At 40.7% G+C, this 22834-nt stretch overlaps 1 protein-coding gene and 1 pseudogene across 3 annotated transcripts in view; both read right to left on the minus strand.

Moving 5' to 3' along the window:
- The window catches only part of LOC149247113 (protein SEMI-ROLLED LEAF 2-like), a 336900-nt gene that overhangs the window by 131458 nt on the left and 182608 nt on the right, over positions 1 to 22834 (minus strand). For all 3 annotated transcript variants that reach the window (XM_089458129.1, XM_089458131.1, XM_089458130.1), the window contains exon 14: positions 6049 to 6124. In XM_089458129.1, the coding sequence (XP_089314255.1) occupies positions 6049 to 6124 (76 nt within the window). The remainder of the gene's footprint in view (positions 1 to 6048; positions 6125 to 22834) is intronic.
- Positions 4081 to 4628, minus strand: LOC149247114 (transmembrane emp24 domain-containing protein p24beta3 pseudogene; annotated as a pseudogene).

Genomic DNA, 22834 nt, shown 5'->3' on the forward strand with positions numbered 1-22834 from the left:
ACATGGATCAAGCCAGATCTAATCTTAGCCGTTGATTAGGGACTTAATCTCGGCCGTTGAGATGTCAACAGGAAAAGTATAAGAGGAGGCTTGAGGGTCACTTGGAGAATACACCAAAGTGATCAGTCATTCTATTCTCTAGAGTGGGGTTTGCTAAGAGAGATAGAATCAGTGATCGGGAGAGCAGCTGAGGGGCATTGAGTACAGAGAAACAAAGAATGCAGAAATTGTGTCGGGAGAGCAGCGCATCAGCCAAGGAGAGTGATGCAAAGCCATCAAGGGCTCACGCATGGCCACGCAGAGACAGCCAAGTGCTGTGCAGAGCACCAGAGAGGCCAGCGTGTCTGACGCAGAGGCCTGGAAAGCTAACGCAGGGCCTCTAGGGGTTAACGCAGGCCAAGAAAGGCTGATGCAGGGCCAGCGTGAAACACAGAGGGGCTGACGCAGTCTAGATTGGGTAGACGTTGGGGTTGCAGAGCAGTCTTGAGCTAAGGAGCTGTCGGAAGGATTTTCCGGGGTTTCGGCCAGGAGATTTCTCTCAAACTGTGAGGTATAGTTGCTAAGGAAATTCTCTGTTGGGTAGGCCAGTTTCGGCACCCAGATTGTACACTAATATTGTTTAATAAGAAAATCCTCACATAGCTGCACCGGTTTTCCCGCATTGGGTTTCTCCGAGGACATTGGTCCAAAAAATAATGGTGTCATGTGGTGTGTTTGTTCTTGTTTCTTTTGGTTGCTAATCTATAATATGTTGAGCATGCACTGGTGTTTATTTTCAGTATTTACTTTGTAAATAACTTATTAAAGGAAAATATCAAGGACGTGGGAATAAATCAGAAAAAGTGCATTAAGGGTTTCTAAACTAAGTAAACTTAGAAACTTCAACATGGTATCAGAGCATGATTGCAGATCACAGGAGGACTAAAAGACATCATCCGAGCGGAGCAATAGCAGTAAAAAACAGTTGTCCCGAGGTGACAGAAGTTGTTTCTATCAACGCAGAACCCAAGAAGTGCGACGTAGAGCCAGCCAAAGCCATGCAGAAGAAGCCGGGAGTTGTGGAGAGCCTCAGAAAGGCCAACATTGCTGATGCAGAGGGCCAGAGGGCTGACGCAGGGCATCCCAAGGTTGACACAGACCCATCTGGTGTGACGTAGAGCCAGCGTGGGGCAGAGAGGGGCTGACACAGTTCATAGAGAGGCAGTTGCTAGAGTCTAGAAGGCTGCAGACATGTTTTAGCTAATTTAATGTATGGACCAATGTTATATGAATGAAATGTCCTAGAGATTTATTTATCTCAAGAAGCTTGCACCATTTGCTTTGAAGTATAAATGCTTGAAGGTCACTTTTCTTTTCTTTCTCTCAACATTGGATGAAGTTGACTTTCTAGGCCTCCTTGATAAAAGAAACCAAGTTCTTACTCATCATTATTCTTGACTCCATATCCCCAAGTGAACTAGGCATTGATCCCTCAAAAAAGGGTGATAATTTTAACCCTCTTTTTACCATTTTCCCCCTTTTCCCCAAGTCTAGCCCCAGTGGGTCACCCAGGGCATCAATATCCCAGCAATTGCCCCATGGAAAAATTTCGATCGATCACCTCTAGGCTACTGCGCTGGTGTGTCCCCTCCCTCTCGTCCAAATTTGAGGACATTCTGACGGTGGAATCTCCAAGAATCTCAAGACCTAGCTCTAGAACCGAATTTTGCCTAGGCATCCCCAAGGCTAGACACTAATAGGATCAATTCAATCTTTTGAAATAAATATTCTTGTTTGGTCCTTTCCCCTCACCCGCCTAGGATAGGAACATCATTGGTTGTTATATTCCATCCTCGAACCTGGGTTGGGTCCACTTGGCCCTGTGTAGTCCCACTTCTCAATAAAGACTATTTTTCAAGGACCATTTGGGAATCCAAGTTTCTAAGGATTATAGGGATTGAGAAACTCCTCTATAAGCCTATTCTTTCTCCCTCAACCCTCCAATCCTCACCCCTTACCCCTGGTACACCAAGTCCTTTACTTAAAGAGTAAGCAAGTTCCATTTTTCACTCCATCCTTGGGAAAGGGTTTTTAGGGTCACTTCTAACCTATCCATTAACATCTACTTGACAAGGTGATCCCTACACTAATGGGACACCTCCCGTCGGTGAAAGTTCGTAATGAGCAAGTAGACTTAGTTGTGGTGACAGTGGGCTAAGCGTCCATCGTTGCCCTTGACCTAGCAGTTGCCCTCTTAGGAACCCCTTTTAGGTCCCCTACTGGTTTGAGTGGTAACAAGACCATGCACTAAAATATTTTTACATCAAATAATTACAAATTCAACCCTCAAAGGTGGAATACCCATTCGATATAGACCCTCATAATTTTTACCCAATTCTGCAACACAATATAATCTAGCAGAACAAGTGATTTGTAATAACATAATTTAGCCAAATAGCTTAAATTATTCCCAAATCACTTTTACAATAGACTCGACTAAAAATACCCGGACTCACCTAAGACTTCGTTAATAAATTTCACCCTAGCTTTGGGGTTTAAACAGAAGGGAAAAACTTTGTCGATTATCTGTGTTTAGAAACACACATAATGCGATGAGACGAAAAACCTCCTAGGATGAAATTCATCGCGAAAATCATAGGCTTACCTAGGTTGTTACAAAATTAAACGATCGTACTAACATCATTCACATTACAATTTGTAGAAATTGGGTTTACAATGACATAAGGGCTGGTTGGCCGATGATTCTGAACTTTGAAAAACTATTGTACAACTACTTTTTTGGACTCGTGACAAAATAGGTGCAATAGGGCACAGCAATGGCTTTCAGAGGAATTGGAGAATCGACATCTCAGAGCTAAAGGACAAGCAAGTTTCCACTTAAACTACCAAACAATTGATCATATTTTCACCCTCATAGCCATCAATGAGGAGGCTTGCCATTGCTCTTTGCGGGTTTACAGTTGCTTTGTTGGTTTTCAAAAAGCTTTTGACTCAATTCTGAGGGAGGTACTACTCCAGAGACTGCAACATTGCTATATCAAAGATCCTCTTAACTATTATCATGAGACTCTATGAGTCAGTCTTGGGCATCTCAAGATGGCCCATGGTCTTTTAGACTTCATTCAGAGTACCATTGGGGTGAAGCAAGGGTGTCCCCTCTCTTTGACTCTCTTTGGGATTTATATTGATGAGCTCGAGTCTTTCCTCCATGAGCACATACAAGAGGGTGACGGTTGCCTACTGCACCATGTTTTGATCTCCTTACTCTTCTTTGTTGATGACTTGGTCATGTTGGCCTCTACTTTTGAGGGATTATAGAGGAAGATTGATCCATTGGCCAGTTTCTATGACCTTCAACAGTTGAAGGTCAACCTGGGTAAAACCAAGGTTCTAATCTTCAATGCCTCAAAGAGCTCTATTGTAGGCCTACACTTCTACTACCGCGGGGCAGAGCTCCTCTTCGCTTCTGGTTCATGAGGTATGAACCTCAAAACTCCTTATCTTCTCTTGTTTGAACAGATCCGAACTTGCTTGAGCAAATGACTTGAAATGCTCCTTCTCGCGCCTATTAACAGTGAATTTGCGGTCTAGATTGGGCCGACTTGTCCATTGGCTAGACTGGCTTGTGCATTTGGCAGAATGTATAGTGAATATTCAAAAAATCATTTCTCCTCAACCGTGAGGAGTTAGAGGGATTGCTATATACCATTGGAAAGATATTGGAATAAACTTTCCAGAATCCAACCATATATGTTATGCTTCCATTTGAGCTAGGTAAATGGAGTAAAAATGCATTCAAAGATAGGGTATCCAAATGGGGCATCAAAAATCCAAAAACAATATTTCAAAATATGCTATTTGAATATGTAACTTTCTCTTTCATTTGGACAGCCTTTGACATCAATGACAACTTCTTTCAACAATAACATGAATCTTTGGATGAATTGAAATGGCATAGCACAGCCCTTTAGGTTTACAGGATTTTCTCCTAGAAGCTACTACAAAATTTTCAGATATCTGTAGCTTTCCAGCAGCCACCAAATGCCCTCAACAATTGCAACTTTCTACAGTAGAATATCACTAAACTCTATTGTAAGCAACACTTCTGCTAAATAAATGACAAATAAAATATACCTCAACCCACTAGCAATAATTAGTGCCACGTATTCAGCAAACGTGTAGCCAAAAAAAAGCCTGAGTGTGCTCTCATTTATCTGATTATGTTGAGCATCACAAGCTTTGAGATACGATTGTCCGGCTGTAACAGATTCCAATGCCTCCTTTAATTCTGTGATTCTGACATTGAAAGGATTGAGGGGTTCATTCTTAGCAAGATCATGTTGATTAGGGATATGGCCAACATGTATGTAAAAGAAAATTGTCTCCGGAGCTGAAAGCTGGTTATGAAATAAAAAATGTACATGGAACTTTGTGGTGCCACAAATTGAAACATTTCTCTAGATTTTTTTTTCAAGGAATACATAACATTGCCTGCAAGTGCTGTTACCAGGAAGTCAATTCTTCAGTGATTAGAGAAACTGAAGATGGCATGATCACTGATCGGCAACGAAAAAATTCCCATAGATATTATCTCCTTCACAGAACCACTCTTGTTTGTTCACTGTCATTGAGAGGCACACTCTGTAATGTAGCACCCACAACAAATCTGTTGCCGAAAATCTGTGGGCATAAACTCGATCAAAAAAAATTTCCTCATTGTGAATCGAACTGGGACTGAGCCACTGTTAGTCCACAGGAAATCTCTGGATTGTGCAACAAGTGCCAAAGCAACCCATCGGCATTCATAGTTTGCGTTGGATCAAACACATGGTTTTTATTCTAGATCTATCTGCTTCTGACAGATGATGGTAGGTCTATGCCGATCATACAGACCAGATTGTTGATGGTCAACCGTCAGCGTGCACGAGGTTTCTCACAGGTGAGTTACAGATCCAGACCCAATTCTAATATAAGCGCTGATCTCTAACTACCACCACCACTGGATCCAATCAAGGGTCAGGTCTCCTCCCATGGAAATGTGCTGTGAACCAAGTCAAGCAGAAATATTGGCGCTAATAGAAACAGATCTAAACCAGATTATTATATATTGTGCAAGTAAAATGGATCTAAATATTTTTCAAGCCAGCAACCACAGATGCAAATTCATCTTCAACAAGGGTACATCAATTCTAAGCATCATATCGACTACTCTGCACTAGAGCAAGGAGATCTATGACTCAGATCTACCATAGACGAATGATATACCACAGATTTATCCAGCACACAGAGGATTATAGGAAAATTCATGATAGTTTAGAACACGGAAAAAGCCCTCATTATCAGTGTAGAGAATCCATGGAATGTAATGTAGAAAATAACAATTCGATCTGCAAAAAAAACATAATTTCCTAACACTCTGAGTGGATTCTTACATATACAGACCTCAATACACTTTCCTTCACCACACAACTCTATTGGTCCATCCCTCTACCATTGATTTGGACTGGTGTCGAAATCAAACTTTCATAACTTTGCTGGTTCTGGTACCATGTTAATAACTGAGCACAAGCAAGACACAACAAAAAAATGGTGGAAAAGGCCTTAAGCCATTCTCTTAACTAATTGTATTGATCTCAAGAAATAATGCAGGTGATCTCAATCAAGCTAGGAGATCTCAACCCACATTTGAAGATGTTTATAGCTCTTGAATTAAAAGAGAACAGATTACTGCAGACTCCATCAAATGAGTTACAACTTGAAATGTGCATCACCTTGGCAGACTTTCCATGTTCTTTTTGAAAATGGTATCCAGATATATCATTTCAACATATTACAGTGATTGACTTACTGCAGCAAGCTTGAACACCTTTTCTCCAAAAGATTCAGTGGGCAGAAAAATACAGGCTAGATAACATGTTAGAGCTAAGCCAACTGCAAATTCATCTAAAATGACTTTAATAACACCTGGATGACTTGAATTTCATTTAAAAATAAAGGTACTTAAAAACATCATTTAAATTTTGCTTGGAACTTTCTCAAGAAACGTACCAGTTGAATCAAGGGAAACAACTCTTAGTGACAAAGCAAGTTGAAAAGACCGAATAAGTATGCTATGATTTGAATTCTGCAATGACATATTATTATAAACATTAGCAATCTCATCGACTGAATAGCTGTCAAAACACGAGTACTGTCTGAAAATGTGGAAAAAGGCATTCAAATTCAAGTTTGCAGCAGGCAGAGTAAATCAATAACATGGCTTCATTCATTATTATAACTACACAGCACCACGAAATAAAGGGCACAGCATTGATTGCATAGAACTCTAACAAGAATTAGCTCATTCAATCTAGTGAGAAGCTTGTATGAACATTGAAATCACTTTGCATGTAAAGCCCACCTCTCATTATCTATTCTCTGTCCAATCCCTCAATAACATTTTTGGAATACAATAACAAGCCAGCCAAACAAGTGTTATGGGAAAGCTGTCCACATACTAAATTATTCTCACACTTCCAAAAATCACATATACAATTTCATGGTTGCATCTATTCTAGCAGTTTCTTTTTACTGATAAACAGATTCAGACTCATCATGATTTGTTTTCCTGTAGATGCTATGGTACCACGTACACCTGTGAAGGACTGGGATATGCCATATTCCAAATCAGACATGGGTATGGCGCCAATATGACCCTGACATGGTTCTGATATGTATACGGATCTGCATATTGCATATCTGGATTGGGTATTTTATAATCTCTTTGCAGGCTGAGTTATCTCTGGTGGTTGAGGGCCAACTCTGAGTCATCTCAAGGAAGCCAAAGCCAGCTTCCTTTGTTGTTTGAAGCCCCTCTTGGAATCTCTTGGTTGGAAAGTAATTTTATGGTATTGCAAAGGTTTGGCTATTTCAATGTGTTGAAGAATCTAAGGCAAGATGACATTAATGATTCTTCTAACTATGATAACTGCTTGTGATGTTTTTTTACTTATTAGGATTATCTTCTTCTTATTATTATTATTATTATTATTAAAGTGTGTTCTTCAATCATCAAACAGCTACCAAAACAAGAAGATCAACAAGATACAAGTACAGAAGATGTAGGCTCCGAGCCAGGGTAAAACCTCTCCTCTTGAGAGGAAAACCCCTCAATCTCTTCTTATAGGTTTTTTATTGACGAATACCAAGACCCTTGACCAACACTGAAGCTTCCCACTAATGTGCTTGGTTTACTTCTTTTCAAACCCAGCAGTATCACTTCTGGAAACATTACTTTGACCTCCAACCACAGCTTTTCGGCCCTAACTGTAGATCTGCAACTTCGGCCCCTTGGCAACAACTGCTACTTCGCATGTGTGGACTAGAACTACTTCTTTGCCTCCAGCAGCCTTGCTTAACCTAATTTGTCTTCTAAATCTAGAAGGGTACTTTGTTGGCCCTTCCTTCAGCCCTTTTTTTACCAGATTGAACCTTCACAATGAAACCCTAGCCAAGCAGCAGAAACCCTAGCAAAAATCTGCAGAATTTCAGCCTCCTTCGCACGTGTGGGGAGAGAGAGAGAGAGAGGAACCCGAAACACTTCTTCTCCTTCTTCTGCCTTCTTTGATGCCCTTTTCTGCTTCTTCCTTCGCATGAGAGAGAGAGGAATGAATGTGTCCAAATGAGGTCAAACTGTCTCCTATATATAGGTCTTCCAGGTGTATGAAATTCAGCTTCTAGGCCAACTTGGTCTTGGAAAGTTCAGTAAAATACAAAAATAATTATTTTTACAATTTACAAGATGCCCAATGGGGTCTTCATATTATGACAATGTCCCTATTTGACTTCTTGACCTAGGACAACCCTAGAAGCACTTTCAATTAGTGCTTGACCTATAAAACAAATTTCTTGGGCAAGAAACCCAAGCTCAATAATAATAATAATCATTTTTCTTTCTTTTACAAAATACAAGAATCAAAAGTACATTTCATATTTATGAAGACCGAACCTAGTTACACTTTCTTCAACACTCCCTCTTAACTAGGGAGGTATTCATAAATGGTACATGGTTATTCTCAATACTGAAGAGATCTCATAAGAAGAGTCAGACTAGTAATCCATCTGTATAGCATCATTATAACCAACATTGTCACATAGCAAGGCCTTGACTAACAACTCTATCTCTCAATAGATCAGAGCACAATGTTGGCAAGACCAATGATTATAGACACCTTCATCATTGTCTCTCAAGGTACATACCCACCCAGGTGTTCACCGAGTATGACCTTCTAGGACTATTCTTATCTTGGGTCCCCAGCCCTCAAAGAATATCGGTCCTCTTGCCTACTCTTATCTTGGATGCCCTACCACATCTTCAAAGAGTATCGGATGCTAGATGATTACTCAATCCTCCATTTTTTCTTCCAAAATGAAGGTAAGAATGATGTGTCTATCTCTCCATCTCAACTGTTGATTTATGGTAGCATCAGATGTGCTCTAGCCATGAAAATTAGTGGAGAGGGTAAAGCACATAAGATCTCCAAGACCCAGCAATCGTTTTGAGAAATTTTATCCGGATGAGGAGTTATTAAAATAATTAATATTTTTAATGGATTCCTAAGTCTAAACTTAGGAAAATAAAAATATTAATGGGTATTAATAAAGATAAGGATGAAAAGCTTCTAAGAGACGATGATCAAATCTGTTTTTATCTTAGTCGTTGACTACAGACTTAATCTCGGTCATTGATTCGTCAACAGGAAAAGTATAAGAGAAGACTTGAGGGTCATTTGGAGACACACCAGCATATACTCAGTATCCCAAGGAAAATCGATTTTTAGAGAGGGTGAACTCGATTTCAGAGGGAGAGTTGCAGGGTGGAGGAAGAGGGGGTGATTAGCAGCGGTCAGGGAGCTCAAAAGAGGTGACACAGGGACTCTGAGAGACAGTGCAGAAGGAGACGCAGATCACATAGACTCAGTGGATGATGCAGAGAAGGACAGAGCAGCGCAGAGCCACGCAGAATGACGCAGGGCTGACGCAGTAGGAAAGGAAGTCCTCCAGGGTGTTAGAAAGTCTCGGAGAAAAGTCTTAGGTGTTTTCTCCCAGTGTCTATGCAAAAATTTTCTGTAAAAGCGATTGTTGTTGAAGATTAATAAAACCCTCCTTTGCTGCATCGGTTTTCCCACATTGGGTGTTTTCGGGGACAATTGTCCAAAAATAACTGTGTTGATGTGTTTGATTATTGTGCATATATTTGTTTCTCTATAATGGTGTGATATCTGCAGTAGCATTTACTCTAATATTTACTAAAGAAATTTCATAAATAACTTATTGAAAAATAAGTAGGTAAAATAAATCAGTTGTTGCAGTAATAGAATTTTTGTTTAGAAATTCTCACATAGTAGCGGAGCAAAGATTCAGAGACAGGAAGGGAAAATCAATTATGGGTCAAGGGCATGATGCAGAGGCATCCACGTCAGGAGACTCATGCAAATTTTTAGAAGAATGCACGAGATAGAAATTTTGATTTCTCTATATTGGCTTCCAGATTGGAAGAAGAAGTTGTTTGCGTAGCAAGCTCTGCAACATTAGGGGTATGGTATATAGACAGTGGAGCTTCTTGGCATATGACAGGAATCCGGGAATGTTTCTCAGATTATTAGGAGAAAAGAATGAATTTTCAGATCACCATGGGGAATAAGGCAAAGTGTACCCCAGTAGGGAAGGGTACTATAGTTTTTCAAACAGAAACAGGAGAACGGGTCTGAGCTACCAACGCGCTGCATGTGCCAGGATTAGGGATGAACTTACTTTCCATATCTAAACTTCAAAGCAAGGGCTATGACGTTATCTCCATTAAGGAGAAAGTGTACATCAAACACCCGAGTTGGAAAAAGAAGGTACAGATCGGAATCAGAAGTAACAGGTTGTACAGGTTGCAGCGAGAATCACCGATGGCACTGATAGGCAGTAACGGAGACAAGGATTTGAATGAACTATGGCACAGAAGGATGGGACATTTGCACCATGTGGCTCTGAGAATTCCCAGGAAAACTGTAACAGGAGTTCCAAATCTTAGTACTAAACGACATGATGTACGCAGACGGTGTGCTTTGGGCAAGTATGCCAAAGCAGTGTTTCCTAGAAGTAGGAATAGGACCAAGAGTGTACTAGGATTGATACACTCAGATATCTGTGGACCAATGTCCACAAAAACTCTTAGTGGTCCCGAATACTTCGTCACCTTCTTCGATGACCATTCCAGGAAAACTTGGATCTATTTTCTGAAAACCAGGATGAGGTTTTCTATTGATTCAAAGAGTTCAAGGCTCTAATGGAGAATCTGACAGGAAAGAAAAAAAAAAGGTGTTGCGCTCAGACAATAGTGGAGAGTATGTCGACAAGGACTTCATCGATTTTTGCGCTGGTGAGGGCATCAGAAGAGTGTGGACAACTCCCTACAATCCGAAGAAGAATGGAGTAGCGAAAAGGAAGAATAGGACTATTGTGGAAGCAGCTAGGGCAATGATGTATGATCAAGATATGACAAAATACCTGTGGGTAAAAGCATGCAGCACGGCAGTCTACGTCCAGAATAAAAGTCCTCATAGGGCATTGGGCAAGATTACTCCAGAGAAAATCTTCACCAAAAAGACACCTGAAGTTAGTCATTTCAAGATGTTTGGGAGTTTAGCATATTGTCGTATACCTGAGGAGAAAAGGAAGAAGTTAGATCAAAATATAGAAAAATGATATCTTGTGGGATATAGAGAGAATGCTAAAGCATATAGAATCTATCTTCCATGGAGTAGGAAGGTAGTAGTTCGGCAAGATGTGAAGTTCATGGAGGACAGGGCCCTCAAAAAATCTCGAGAAATGCCTTCCGAGGAGCAGCCAAAAGATGAATCGTTGGTAAAACCAATTCAACCAGCGGAAGCCAGTACCAGAAATTCTCCTTCAAAACAGGGGGACTCACAGGAAGAGGAAGAGCTAACAGATGAACCTACTACCAGAGGAAGAATAAGCCGGGAACTCCAACAGATTCTACAGGATACAGAAGATTTCATTAGTGCACCCAAGAACAGTAAAAGGGAGTGAAAACAGCTAGACAGATATCAGGCCTTAGTAGCTCAGGTTGGGGAACCTTCCCGTTTTCAGGACGTTATTCAACATCAAGTTTGGATGGCTGCGATGGTGGAGGAATACAGCTCTATAATGGTGAATGATGTATGGGAAGTAGTACCTAGGCCCCAAGATGAGTGGCATGTTCGAGATGGATCTACAAGATCAAACACGTTGCAAACGACAGTGTGGAAAAATACAAAGCCAAGTTTGTGGCTAAGGGGTATGCACATAAGGAAGGAATAGACTACGAAGAGACCTTCGCTCCAGTAGCCAGGTATACATCTATTAGAACTGTGATATCTCTTGCAGCACAGATCAGGTGGGAGATTCATCAGATGGATGTCAAGACGGCATTCTTGAACGAGGTGATAGAAGAGGAAGTATACATTGAACAGCCAAAAGGTTTTGAGACACATGAGAAGAGATCTCATGTATGCAAATTGTAGAAAGCCTTGTATGGGCTCAAACAGGCACCTAGAGCATGGTGTGGTCGAATTGATGGCTACTTGCAAAAGATGGGGTTCGTCAAGAGTGATGCAAATCCCAATCTCTACTATCTGGTTATAGAGAATGAACCACTAGTCCTAGTATTATATGCGGATGATCTTTTCCTGACAGGATCATCCAGGCTCATCGAGGATTGCAAGAAGAATCTAGCCACAAAATTCGACATGAAGGATTTGGGACAGACGCATTATTTCCTGGGGTTGGAAGTTTGGCAACAGAAGGGTGAGATCTTCCTTGGACAATGGAGATACGCTACAGAAATCCTAAAGAGATTCAGGATGCAGGACTGTAGGCCTATGGCTACTCCAATGATCACCAACTAGAAGAAAATTGATGCATCAGAAGACAAAGATGTTGATCCCACCTTATACAGGTAACTCATAGGGTCCCTGATGTATCTGCTCAATACCAGAGCAGACATTTGTTACGCTGTCAACACCCTCAGTCAGTTCATGGTGGAACTTAAGAGGGCGCATTGGGCAACAGCCAAACATGTTCTCAGATATATACAGGGAACAGTCGAGTATGGACTATTGTACACCAGAAGTAATGACATTAGACTGAGTGGGTTTACTGATGCAGATTGGGCTGGAAGTTCAGTAGATCGGAAAAGTACCTCTGGGTATTGTTTCAACATTAGATCGGGGATGACCTCTTGCTGCAATAGGAAATAGAAATGCGTAGCTCTAAGCTCAGCTGAAGCAGAATATATGGCTTAGAAAATTGCTTGTGAACCTATTTAGAAGAAGGATGGAGCGACCAGCATCATGTGTGATAATCAGAGTTGCATCAAGCTCTCTGAGAATCCAGTATTTCATGATCAGTCAAAGCACATTGATATTCGGTGTCACTTTGTCAGACACAGTGTCCAATGAGGCGCAGGACAGTTGAACTACACTCCTACAGGAGAACAGGTGGCAGACATGTCTGCCTCACCAAGGCCCTACAAAGAACAAAGTTCGTTTATTTCAGGGAGAAGATGGGGATGGTAAAGAATCTATTTCAATAGCAAAAATGGACAAGTATTAGGGGTGTAGTGCAGCAGTTAGCAATGGCAGTGCTATGGGCAACATGATGCAGCATTTGAGAGAGAGTTTCAATGCAGATGCAGTCTTGGGAAGAAGGACTAGCAGCAGCATGGATGCAAAGAGAGATGCAGTACAGATGTAGCAGTGGCAGAGCCATGGGCAGGGAAGCAGGGGATGTAGGGCAGCAGGCCCAGTATCAGCAATGGTACCGATGTTGGAGGATCAGTGTGATGTTCAGCGGTGGAACATTACTAGAGCACATTCCTCGCTAAGAGGGAGTGTTGATTTATGGTAGCATCGGATGTGCTATAGCCATGAAAATTGGTGGAGAGGCTAAAGCACATGAGATCTCCAAGGCCGGGAAATCGTTTTAAGAAATTCCATCCGAATGAGTAATTATGAAAATAATTAATATTTTTAATGGGTTCCTAATCTAAAGTTAGGAAAATAAAAATATTAATGCGTATTAATAAAGATAAAGATGAGAAGCCCGCAGGGGTTTGGTCTCGTGGTCAGCGAACGGTCTACTAATTCGTTCATGCCGCAATGAAGGTCAAGGTTCAAGTCTCGTCTTACCCTGAGGGGTTGTTCCTTGCGGGTTGGGCGGTTCCTCCTAGCTGTTATAGTGGCAGCCGGTGGGATTCAACCCAGTGTAACGTGAGTATGATACCACTGTCGTTGTCGATTCAGCTAGATATCAAATAAAAATTAAAGAAGGAGAAAATAAACAAACAAAAAAAAGGATAAGGATGAGAAGCTTCTAAGAGACAAGGATCAAGTCTGTTTTAATCTTAGCCATTGATTACAAAGTTAATCCTGGCTGTTGATTCTTCCACAGGAAAAGTATAAGAGAAGACTTGAGGGTCATTTGGAGACACACCAGCAAATACTTAGTATCCTAAGGAAAATCGATTTTCAGAGAGGGTAAAATCGATTTCAAAGGCAGAGTTGCAAGGTGAAGGAAGTGGGGGTGCTTAGCAGCAGTCAGGGAACTCAGAAGAGGTGATGCAGGGACTCTGAGAGACAGCGCAGAGGGAGGCACAGATCACAAAGACTCAGTGGATGATGTTGATTTGGGGTAGCATCGGATGTGCTCTAATCCACGAAAATTGGTGGAGAGGCTAAAGCACATGAGATCTCCAATAACCATAAATGGTTTGGGGAGAATCTAACCAATTTGGGAGATATTAAAATAATTAATATTTTTAATGGACTCCCTAAGTCTAAACTTAGGAAAAATAAAATATTAATGTGAATTAATATAAATCTGTGTTAGAAGGGTCCAAAAGTCATGGATCAAGCCAGAGTTAATCTTAGCCGTTGATTAGGGACTTAATCTCGGCTGTTGAATTGTCAACGAGAAAAGTATAAGAGGAGGCTTGAGAGTCACTTGGAGAACACACCAAGAGATCAAGATTTCGACTTTCTGGGGCTGGGTTTGTTGAGAAAGTTGAGAGAGTGATCAGAGTTGCAGCTGAGGGGCAGTGATTCGTGAATACAGAAGCAAAGAGGTAGAGATCGCAGTGGGAGGATCAACGCAGTAGTCGGAGAGAGGGACGCAGAAGCAGCCAAGGGTTCACGCAAAGCCAGCCAAGGCTCACGCAGAGCCAGCCAGGAGTTGCGCAGTGCATCAGAGGGCCAGCGTGGGTGACGCAGAGGGCCAAAGGACTGACACAGTGCCTCCAGGCTAACGCGGGCCAGACCAAAGTGACACTGTGATGCAGGAGCATCCTGCTCAGAATATTATTATACATTTGGTTGATTTAGGGGGTGATGTTTTTAATTATTTTTATGAATTTTGTATAGATTGAGTGAAAATCTGTGTGAGGGTTCAGTTGTGAAATATTCTCAACTATGTGAGAATATTAGGGATAATTAATGTGTGTTGATCTTGTAGAAATCTTAGGGATTATGAGATCCTCAAATAAGAATTAGTTGAGTGATTTATGGAGAAGATTATGGATTTAGAATAATCCATAACTATGTACTTATTTCTATAAATGTAAACCTGCGAGGAGAGTGAGAAATAGTTTTTTTAGACAAAGTGTTAGAGTGTTACAGAAAGCTAAGTAGAGGAGAGAACAGAACAGAGCACAAGATGTTTTGTACATATATGTAAATACCGTTTGAATGAAAGGAGTTTTGTGTGTAAAAACAAGTTTCTGCGTGATTTTATTATGTGATTTGATTCTTTAATGGTAGGCTGAATCCTCTGTTAAATACTAGTTTTTGTTGATCGTCGATTGAACAGAGACAGAGATTGAACGAAAAAATGAATCACCTTTGATCACAGGATGGATCAATGATGATCTATTACGAGAAGATTGACGGTGTTCGTTGGTGAATGCGCACGCGGCTTAACATAGGAAACGGACCCAAAACGTTATAAGATCAAGTTAGTTGATAAATTCGCGAGAAAACCCGAAGAAGCTCAGAACCCTCCGATCGATAGAACCCTTAGATCTACGGTAATCGCGTGCAAATAAGCGCCGAGGTTTAATCTAGAAACGGACGCAATATTTTATTAAACTGAGTTAACAGCCCAGTCAATCGTGACCTTCCGATTAAAGGAGGTAGATCCGATGGTAATCGCGTCGAAAAATGAACGAGTTTTAATATAAAATTCGGACGCGATATTGTATGAATTGTGGTTTAATCCGTTGAAGTCTGGATCAATCGAATCCGTTCATTGTGAAGGGCACGATCCGACGGTGATCGCGTGGTAAAGGTGCGCGCGGGTTAATTCAAAGTTCGGACCCGAGAAGTTTATAGAACGACAGTGTTATTTCCTTTCGGTTCCGTGTGATAATTGAAGTTTTTGCGTATTTTGGGTAAATAAAGGAATTTTGCTATTATAGCAAAATAACAATATTAAAGGTTTAAACGGGAAGTTAAATTGTTTGAGTTCCGATAACAAGGAGGGGGCCCGATAGTTTAACTAAACAAGAGTTTAATTAAGTAAAAGTCCGAATTAGCATAAAAGTGCAATTTCACCCCATCATTTTGGTATCAGAGCAGAAGAAGATTCTGCGTGAAGTATGAATATTTTTCAGTGATAGTCTTTATAATTTTTGTGCAGAGTAACAGCAGAGGATGCTGAGAAGATTTGCAGCAACCTAGAGCAAGGAGTGCTCATATAGTTCCAGAGGAGAGAACCAGACAAATGCTATCAGACTAAGCTTAGAGGAGAAAAGCTTGGTGAAGCATATGTAGCAAGAAGGATACTTGTTACTGCAGAGGCTAATTGCAGCTCACAAGTTAAAGCTGTTAGTAAGACAAGGAAGCATATGACAAGGAAAATCAAAGGCGCAACGGAAGCAAAAGGAAAAAACAGAGGAGTCAGTCTTAGAATTTGATTGAGGTAAATATTTTCTTTTATTTATTTGAGTTTGAAGAATTAGTGGAAATGGACATGGAGAAACTTAGGAAAGGTTCAAATAAATGTCAAATGAGTGATGAAAAGCATAGGAAAAGTATTGCAGAGATGAAAGCAGAATTGAATATACTACAGGAATGGTTTCAAGAGAAAGAGAATGAAGACCGAAGACATGGATGGAGAATAAGGAAACGGGTCAATTGGAATCTATTGCAACAGAAATGGAATGCTATGTTGATGAACAAACTTGAACAAATACATATTGCTTTGTTGGAGAAAGAGAGACTCATAGGGATTGAGTCACAGCAAAGAGGATTTGCTGAAAACCAGAAATTCCATGGTGGGAATATGGTGCTTGAAGCATCAAAAGAGACCGAAAGGTCTTTTTAAGACTGATAGTTTGTCTATGAATGCAGGTATGGAATTTGTTGCTATAGAGACAGCTAATGACCATTGTTCTGATCAAGAAGTCTTTTGTGAACCTGAAGGAAATTGGGATGATTGCTTTTCATTCCATGAAGTTGAGTTTGTAACTCAACTAGAGAAAGAAGCAGCAGACAAAGAGACAGAAGCCAAAGAAGTTGATACCAGAGAACCTGTAACAAAAGGAGTAAAGGACACCAAAGAGAACATCAACTGTGTTGATGTGATTAACAAGAAGGAATTACTCCAAGAACATGGTGGAGAAAATTGTTTTACAGATATACAAAATTTGGTTCACTGTTCGAATGATGATGCTAATGAACTTCCAAATTTAGTTCTTACAAATCTCAGCGCGATAGAGTTACCTGGCAAAGCTACAGGTGTAGATAGTGAACCAATTTGAGACTCGTTCAAAATTTGGAGACCAGGAGAAAGAAATATGACAAGAACAAAAACACAGCAGCATGAAGAAGTTATTCCTTTGAAGTACCATCTACAAAACAGAGTTTGTAATCCTGAAGGTAGCAAGTCATTTAGACTTGTAGTTGTCACATTACTATAGAAAAGTGACAGACCTCATAGACAAGAGTCTATGAATTTTTTTTTACATTGGGAGTCTAATGCAGGAGCATCCTACTCAGAATATTATTGTACATTCGGTTGATTTAGGGGTGATGTTTTTAATTATTTTTATGAATTTTGTATAGATTGAGTGAAAATCTATGTGTGAGGGCTCAGTTGTGAAATATTCTCAACTATGTGAGAATATCAGGGATAATTAATGTATGTAGATCTCATAGAAATCTTAGGGATTACGAGATCCTTAAATAGGAATTAGTTGAGTGATTTATGGAGAAGATTATGGATTTAAAATAATCCATAACTATGTACTTATTTCTATAAATGTAAGCCTGTGAGGAGAGTGAGATATAGTTTTCTTAGACAGAGTGTTAGAGTGTTAGAGAAAGCTAAGTAGAGGAGAGAACAGAACAGAGCACGAGATGTTCTGTACATATATGTAAATACCGTTTGAATAAAAGGAGTTTTGTGTGTAAAAACATGTTTCTGCGTGATTTTATTATGTGATTTGATTCTTTAATAGTAGGTTGAATCCTCTGTTAAATACTAGTTTTTGTTGATCGCCGATTGAACGCAGACAGAGATTGAATGAAGAAATGAATCATCATTGATCACAGGATGGATCAATGATGATCTATTATGAGAAGATCAACGGTGTTCGTTGGTGAATGCGCACGCAGCTTAGCATAGGAAACAAACCCAAAACGCTATAAGATCGAGTTAGTTGATAAATTCGAGAGAAAACCCGAAGAAGCTCAGAACCGTCCGATCGACAGATCCATTAAATCTACAGTCATCGCATGCAAATAAGCGTTGAGGTTTAATCCAGAAACAAACGCGATATTTTATTAAACTGAGTTAACAGCCCAGTCAATCGTGACCGTCCGATTAAAGGAGGAAAATCCGACGGTAATCACATCAAAAAATGAATGTGTTTTAATATAAAATTCGGATGGGATATTGTATGAATTGTGGTTTAATTTGTTAAAGTTCGGATCAATCGAATTCGTTCATTGTGAAGGGCGTGATCCAATGGTGATTGCGTGGTAAAGGTGCGCGCAGGTTAATTCAAATTTCAAACCCAAGAAGTTTATAGAACAACAGTGTTATTTCCTTTCGGTTCTACGTGATAATTGAAGTTTTTGCGTATTGCGGGTAAATAAAGGAATTCTGCTATTATAACAAAATAACGATATTAAAGGTTTAAATGGGAAGTTAAATTGTTTGAGCTCTGATAATGAGGAGGGGGCCCGATAGTTTAACTAAACAAGAGTTTAATTAAGTAAAAGTCCAGATTAGCATAAAAGTGTAGTTTCACCCCATCACGCTAGGCTAATGCTAGGGTAGAGAGAGAGGCTGGCGTTGGGGTTTTGTGGGGCAGATTGGAGCTGTGGAGTAGCTGGAGTGTTTATCCAGGGTTTCAGCGAAAATATTTACTTCCGAGTAGAGAGGTACTACTGCCGAGATTTTTCTCTGTTGGGTGAGCCAGATTTGGCACCGAGATTGTATTCTGAGTCCTGACACTGCTTAATAAATCAAACCCTCAGATTGCTGCACCGGTTTTCCCGCATTCGGTTTTTCCGGGAACATTAGTCCAAAAACAACGGTGTCAATTGTGTGCTTGTTTCTATTTCCTTCAGTTGATGATATGTAACCTGTTGAGAATGTACTTGTATTTATTTCCAGTATTTACATGGTAAATAACTTGTTAATTAACAGAACAAGTAGGTAGGAATAAATCAAAAAGTACATGAAGGATTTCTAACGGGTTAGACTTAGAAATTCCAACAGATGACGCAGAGAAGGACAGAGCAGCGCAGAGCCATGCAGAATGATGCAGGGCTTACGCAGTAGGGAAAGGAAGTCCTCCAGGGTGTCAGAAAATTTTGGAGAAAAGTCTCAAGTGTTTTCTCCTAGTGTCTATGCAAAAATTTTCAGTAAAAGCGATTGTTGTTGAAGATTAATAAAACCCTCCTCTGTTGCACCGGTTTTCCCACATTGGGTCTTTCCAAGGACAATTGTCCAAAAATAACTGTGTTGATGTGTTTGACTCTTGTGCATATATTTGTTTCTGTATAATGGTGTGATATCTGTAGAAGAATTTATTTTAATATTTACTGAAGGAATTTCATAAATAACTTATTGAGAAATAAGTAGGTTAAATAAATTAGTTGTTGTAGTAATAGAATTTCTATTTAGAAATTCTTACATCAACTAGGGAAGATATGTCAAGCAATCCAAGCTTGTTTCTAAAATACACAAGCTTCTTATTGGGAAGATATTTTGTCAAAATATGACCAGTTTGATCATCAGAGGGGATATACTCCAGCACCAGTAACCCATCTTGTAACAACTTTGGAATGTAGTGGTACTTGTTGTTTATGTGCTTCGTCTTTCCATGAAATACTGGGTCCTCAGACAGTCTTATACAGCTAGTATTAACACAATGTATTATGGTAGGGTCCAACGATCCTATAAATATATCAGATAACATCTTCCTTAACCAGACCGCTTCCCTGCGTACTTCACACACTGCAATTACTCAGCCTTAGCACTACTCAAAGCCATTGTCTCTTGTTTTCTGCTCGTCCAAGAGACCATGGATGATCCCAAGCTAAAACATCCTCCTGTGGTGCTTCTTCCATCCTTCTCGCTGCCTCCCCTATCAGAATCAGTAAATCCTCCTAAATGAACAGTTTTTCCTTTTTCATACTTCAAGCAGTAGTGGACAGTTCCCTGTAGAAGCTATACAATGATCATGTCTAGGCTCCATTTGAAATTGACTGAGAACATTTACTACAAAACATATGTTTGGCCGAGTATTCACCAGATACATCAGGGAGCCAATCAGCTGTCTATATTTAGTAGGATCCACTGGACTGGATTCAAAGTTCCTCAACATTTTCAAGTTTGTGATCATCAGAATTGTCATTGGTTCGCATTCCATCATATCAAACCTTTTCAATCGCTCAATCACATACTTTCCTTGTCCCAGAAAGATTTCATTCAGTTCCTGCCAAACTAGATAATAATGCATAAGTCCTAGATCCTTCATATTGAATTCCGCTACCAACATTTTCTTACACTCTTGAATTCTTTCTTCATTACCAATTATTAGAAGATCATCTACATATAGAAGAATGATGACAAGTTCATCATTCTCTACTTTGATGTAGAGATTGGGATCTACAGTACTTTTCCTGAAACCCAACCTTTGCAAGTATGCATCCATTATAACATACCATGCCCTAGGAGCTTGTTTGAGGCCATAAAGTGCCTTCTTCATGTTGATTTTTGGTAGCATCGAATGTGCTCTAGCCATGAAAATTGGTGGAGGGGCTAAGGCACATGAGATCTCCAACACCCAGAAATCATTTGGGAAAATTCCACCTATATGGCAAGATATTAAAATAATTAATATTTTTAATGGGGTTCCTAAGTATAAACTGAGGAAAATTAAAATATTAACGTGTATTAATATAATATGGATGAGAAAGTTCTAAATGACGAGGATCAAGCCAAATCTAATCTTAGTCATTGATTAAGGACTTAATTTATGTCGTTGAAGACTCAACCAGAAAAGTATAAGAGGAGGCTCGAGGGTCAGTTGAAGATACACCAAGTTGATCAAGAATTCGATTTTTTTGGGGCAAGGTTTGCTGAGAAATCAAGTTAGTGATCTATTGCAGTGAGGGGAAGTTCGACAGAAGGCTGAGAATACATATCAGAGAGGCAGAGAAAGTGTCGAAGAGATAGCGCAGAGTCTAAGAACACAGACACAGAGGCAGCCAAGGTTGACGCAGTGGCTGAGGAGGCCAGCGTAGAAGATGCAAAGAGCAAAGAGGCTGACGCAGAGGCACTAGAGGCTGCGCAAAGGCTAGCAGAGCTGACGCTACGCTGAAGAGGCAGCGCTGAGGAATTTTCGGCAAAGCCTAGAGGGTGACGCAGTCCCTGGATCATGACGGAGTTCCAGAGAGAAGCTTGGAGCAGCTTTCGTTGTCCAGCTAAGGAACTATCAAAGTTGTTGTGGGATCAATCATCCAGTTGCTCATCAACCGGAATATCTGTCTCTGAGGAGAGGTACTTCTACCAAGGAAATTCTCTGAAGGGTGAGCCATTTTTGGCACCCTAGTTGTATTCAGAAAACTGCATAGTAATAAAACCCTCATATCTGCTGCACTAGTTTTCCCGCATTGGGTTTTTTCGGGGATGATTGTCCAAAAATAATGGTGTCCCTTGTGTGTTTGTCTCAGTTATTTCAGTGGTTGATATGTATATGTGTTAAGGCTACATTTGTGTTTATTTTGGTATTTATATTTATAGATAACTTGTTAATGGACAGAAGAAGTAGGAGATAATAAACCAGATAATGCAGTAGGGATTTCTAACGTGTTAGACTTAGAAATTTCAACATGGTATCAGAGCATTGCAGATCACAGGAGGACTAAAGGCACCAGCAGAAATCTGAAATTTGCAACAATAGTAGCTGTCTCGAGAGACAACGTTGCTCCAGAGCAGAAGCAGCTAGAGAAGAAGTGACGTAGAGCATACGTCATCATTTCGAGCCAAGAGGAGGGCCAGCGCAAAGGCAGAGAGGGGCATATCAAACCTACGCAGTGCCCGATCATCTTTCTCAGCCAGGAAGGATTGACGCTGTGCCTAGGAGAAGAAGATTCATCCTTTTTCGAGATTGCGCAGAGCCTGAAGGGCTCAGTTTTTTCAGTTACCGGGGCTTGGGGAGCTGTGGGCAGATTGTGATTCGAGGAGCTGGTGGAACGTTGTTTCTATCAAAGCAAAATAGTGTCTAAGGAGACGGAGCCAAGGTAGAGGGAATCACCACCTTGACGGATTTCTAGCCAAGGAATCCAAATCCGTGTTGCAATTGCAAGGAGGATTGGAGAGGAGCAGTTCCACAGTGGCCAGAGGATTTCCAAGAGGGGAGTTGAGACTCAGAGGCAGTCCAAAAGAGGACTTGAAATGGAAATGAACGGATTAAGGGATCAAGAAAGGTTGGACGGGGCTTCTAACTTTGTCATCTGCAAGGCCAGGATCTTGGCAATCCGGGACAAACATCGCATCAAGGACTTCACCTTGAAAACCGTATTTGTCCCAGTTGACCCAAATGTTAATTAAAATTATGAAGAGGTCAAGCCGAAAGAAAAATGTTTAATCCTAGACGGGGTCAAAAATCATGTCATACCACATATTGCTGAGAAGAACACGGCAAGGGAGATGTGGGAGGCGCTGACCACCTCATACCAGGGCTCTTCCGTGCAGAGGAAGATGTTATTGGAGAATCAATTGTGCTCATATCAGATGCAGAAGGGAGAGCAGATAGATTCGTTCATTCTCAGGTTGCAAGAGATTCGAGACTAGCTTACTTCCGTGGGGTCTACACCGGATCCTGAAGTTATGGTCAGGACTGCCCTGAATGCAGTCTCCGAGGAGTGGGAGACATTTTTCCAAAGTATTTTGGGCAGGGTTTCTCTTCCCAGTTGGGAGGCAATGTGGCCATCTCTTCGCCAGGAAGAGATCAGGATGTTGACCAAGGCGGGGAGTAGTGGCAAGGAAGGTCGAATCAAGAAAGAGGAGGAGGATGCGGCTCTAGCATTTGCGGGACAACAAGGGAAGAGGAAGAAAAAGGATATCTCCAAGGTTAAGTGTTTCCGTTGTGGGGAGCTGGGACATTATGCATCCCAATGTCCCAAGAAGAAAAACAAGGGAGAGGCTTCTGATTCAAAGGCAGCTCTAGCTAAGGCGAAGAAAGAGGTCGAGACTGATGACGATTGTTCCATGAGTGCTCATGCACCTCTAG

Source organism: Pinus tabuliformis, chromosome 7 (genome assembly GCF_031772625.1).
Source record: "Pinus tabuliformis cultivar Carrire ecotype Pingquan chromosome 7, CPIR1, whole genome shotgun sequence".
NCBI lineage: Eukaryota > Viridiplantae > Streptophyta > Pinopsida > Pinales > Pinaceae > Pinus > Pinus tabuliformis.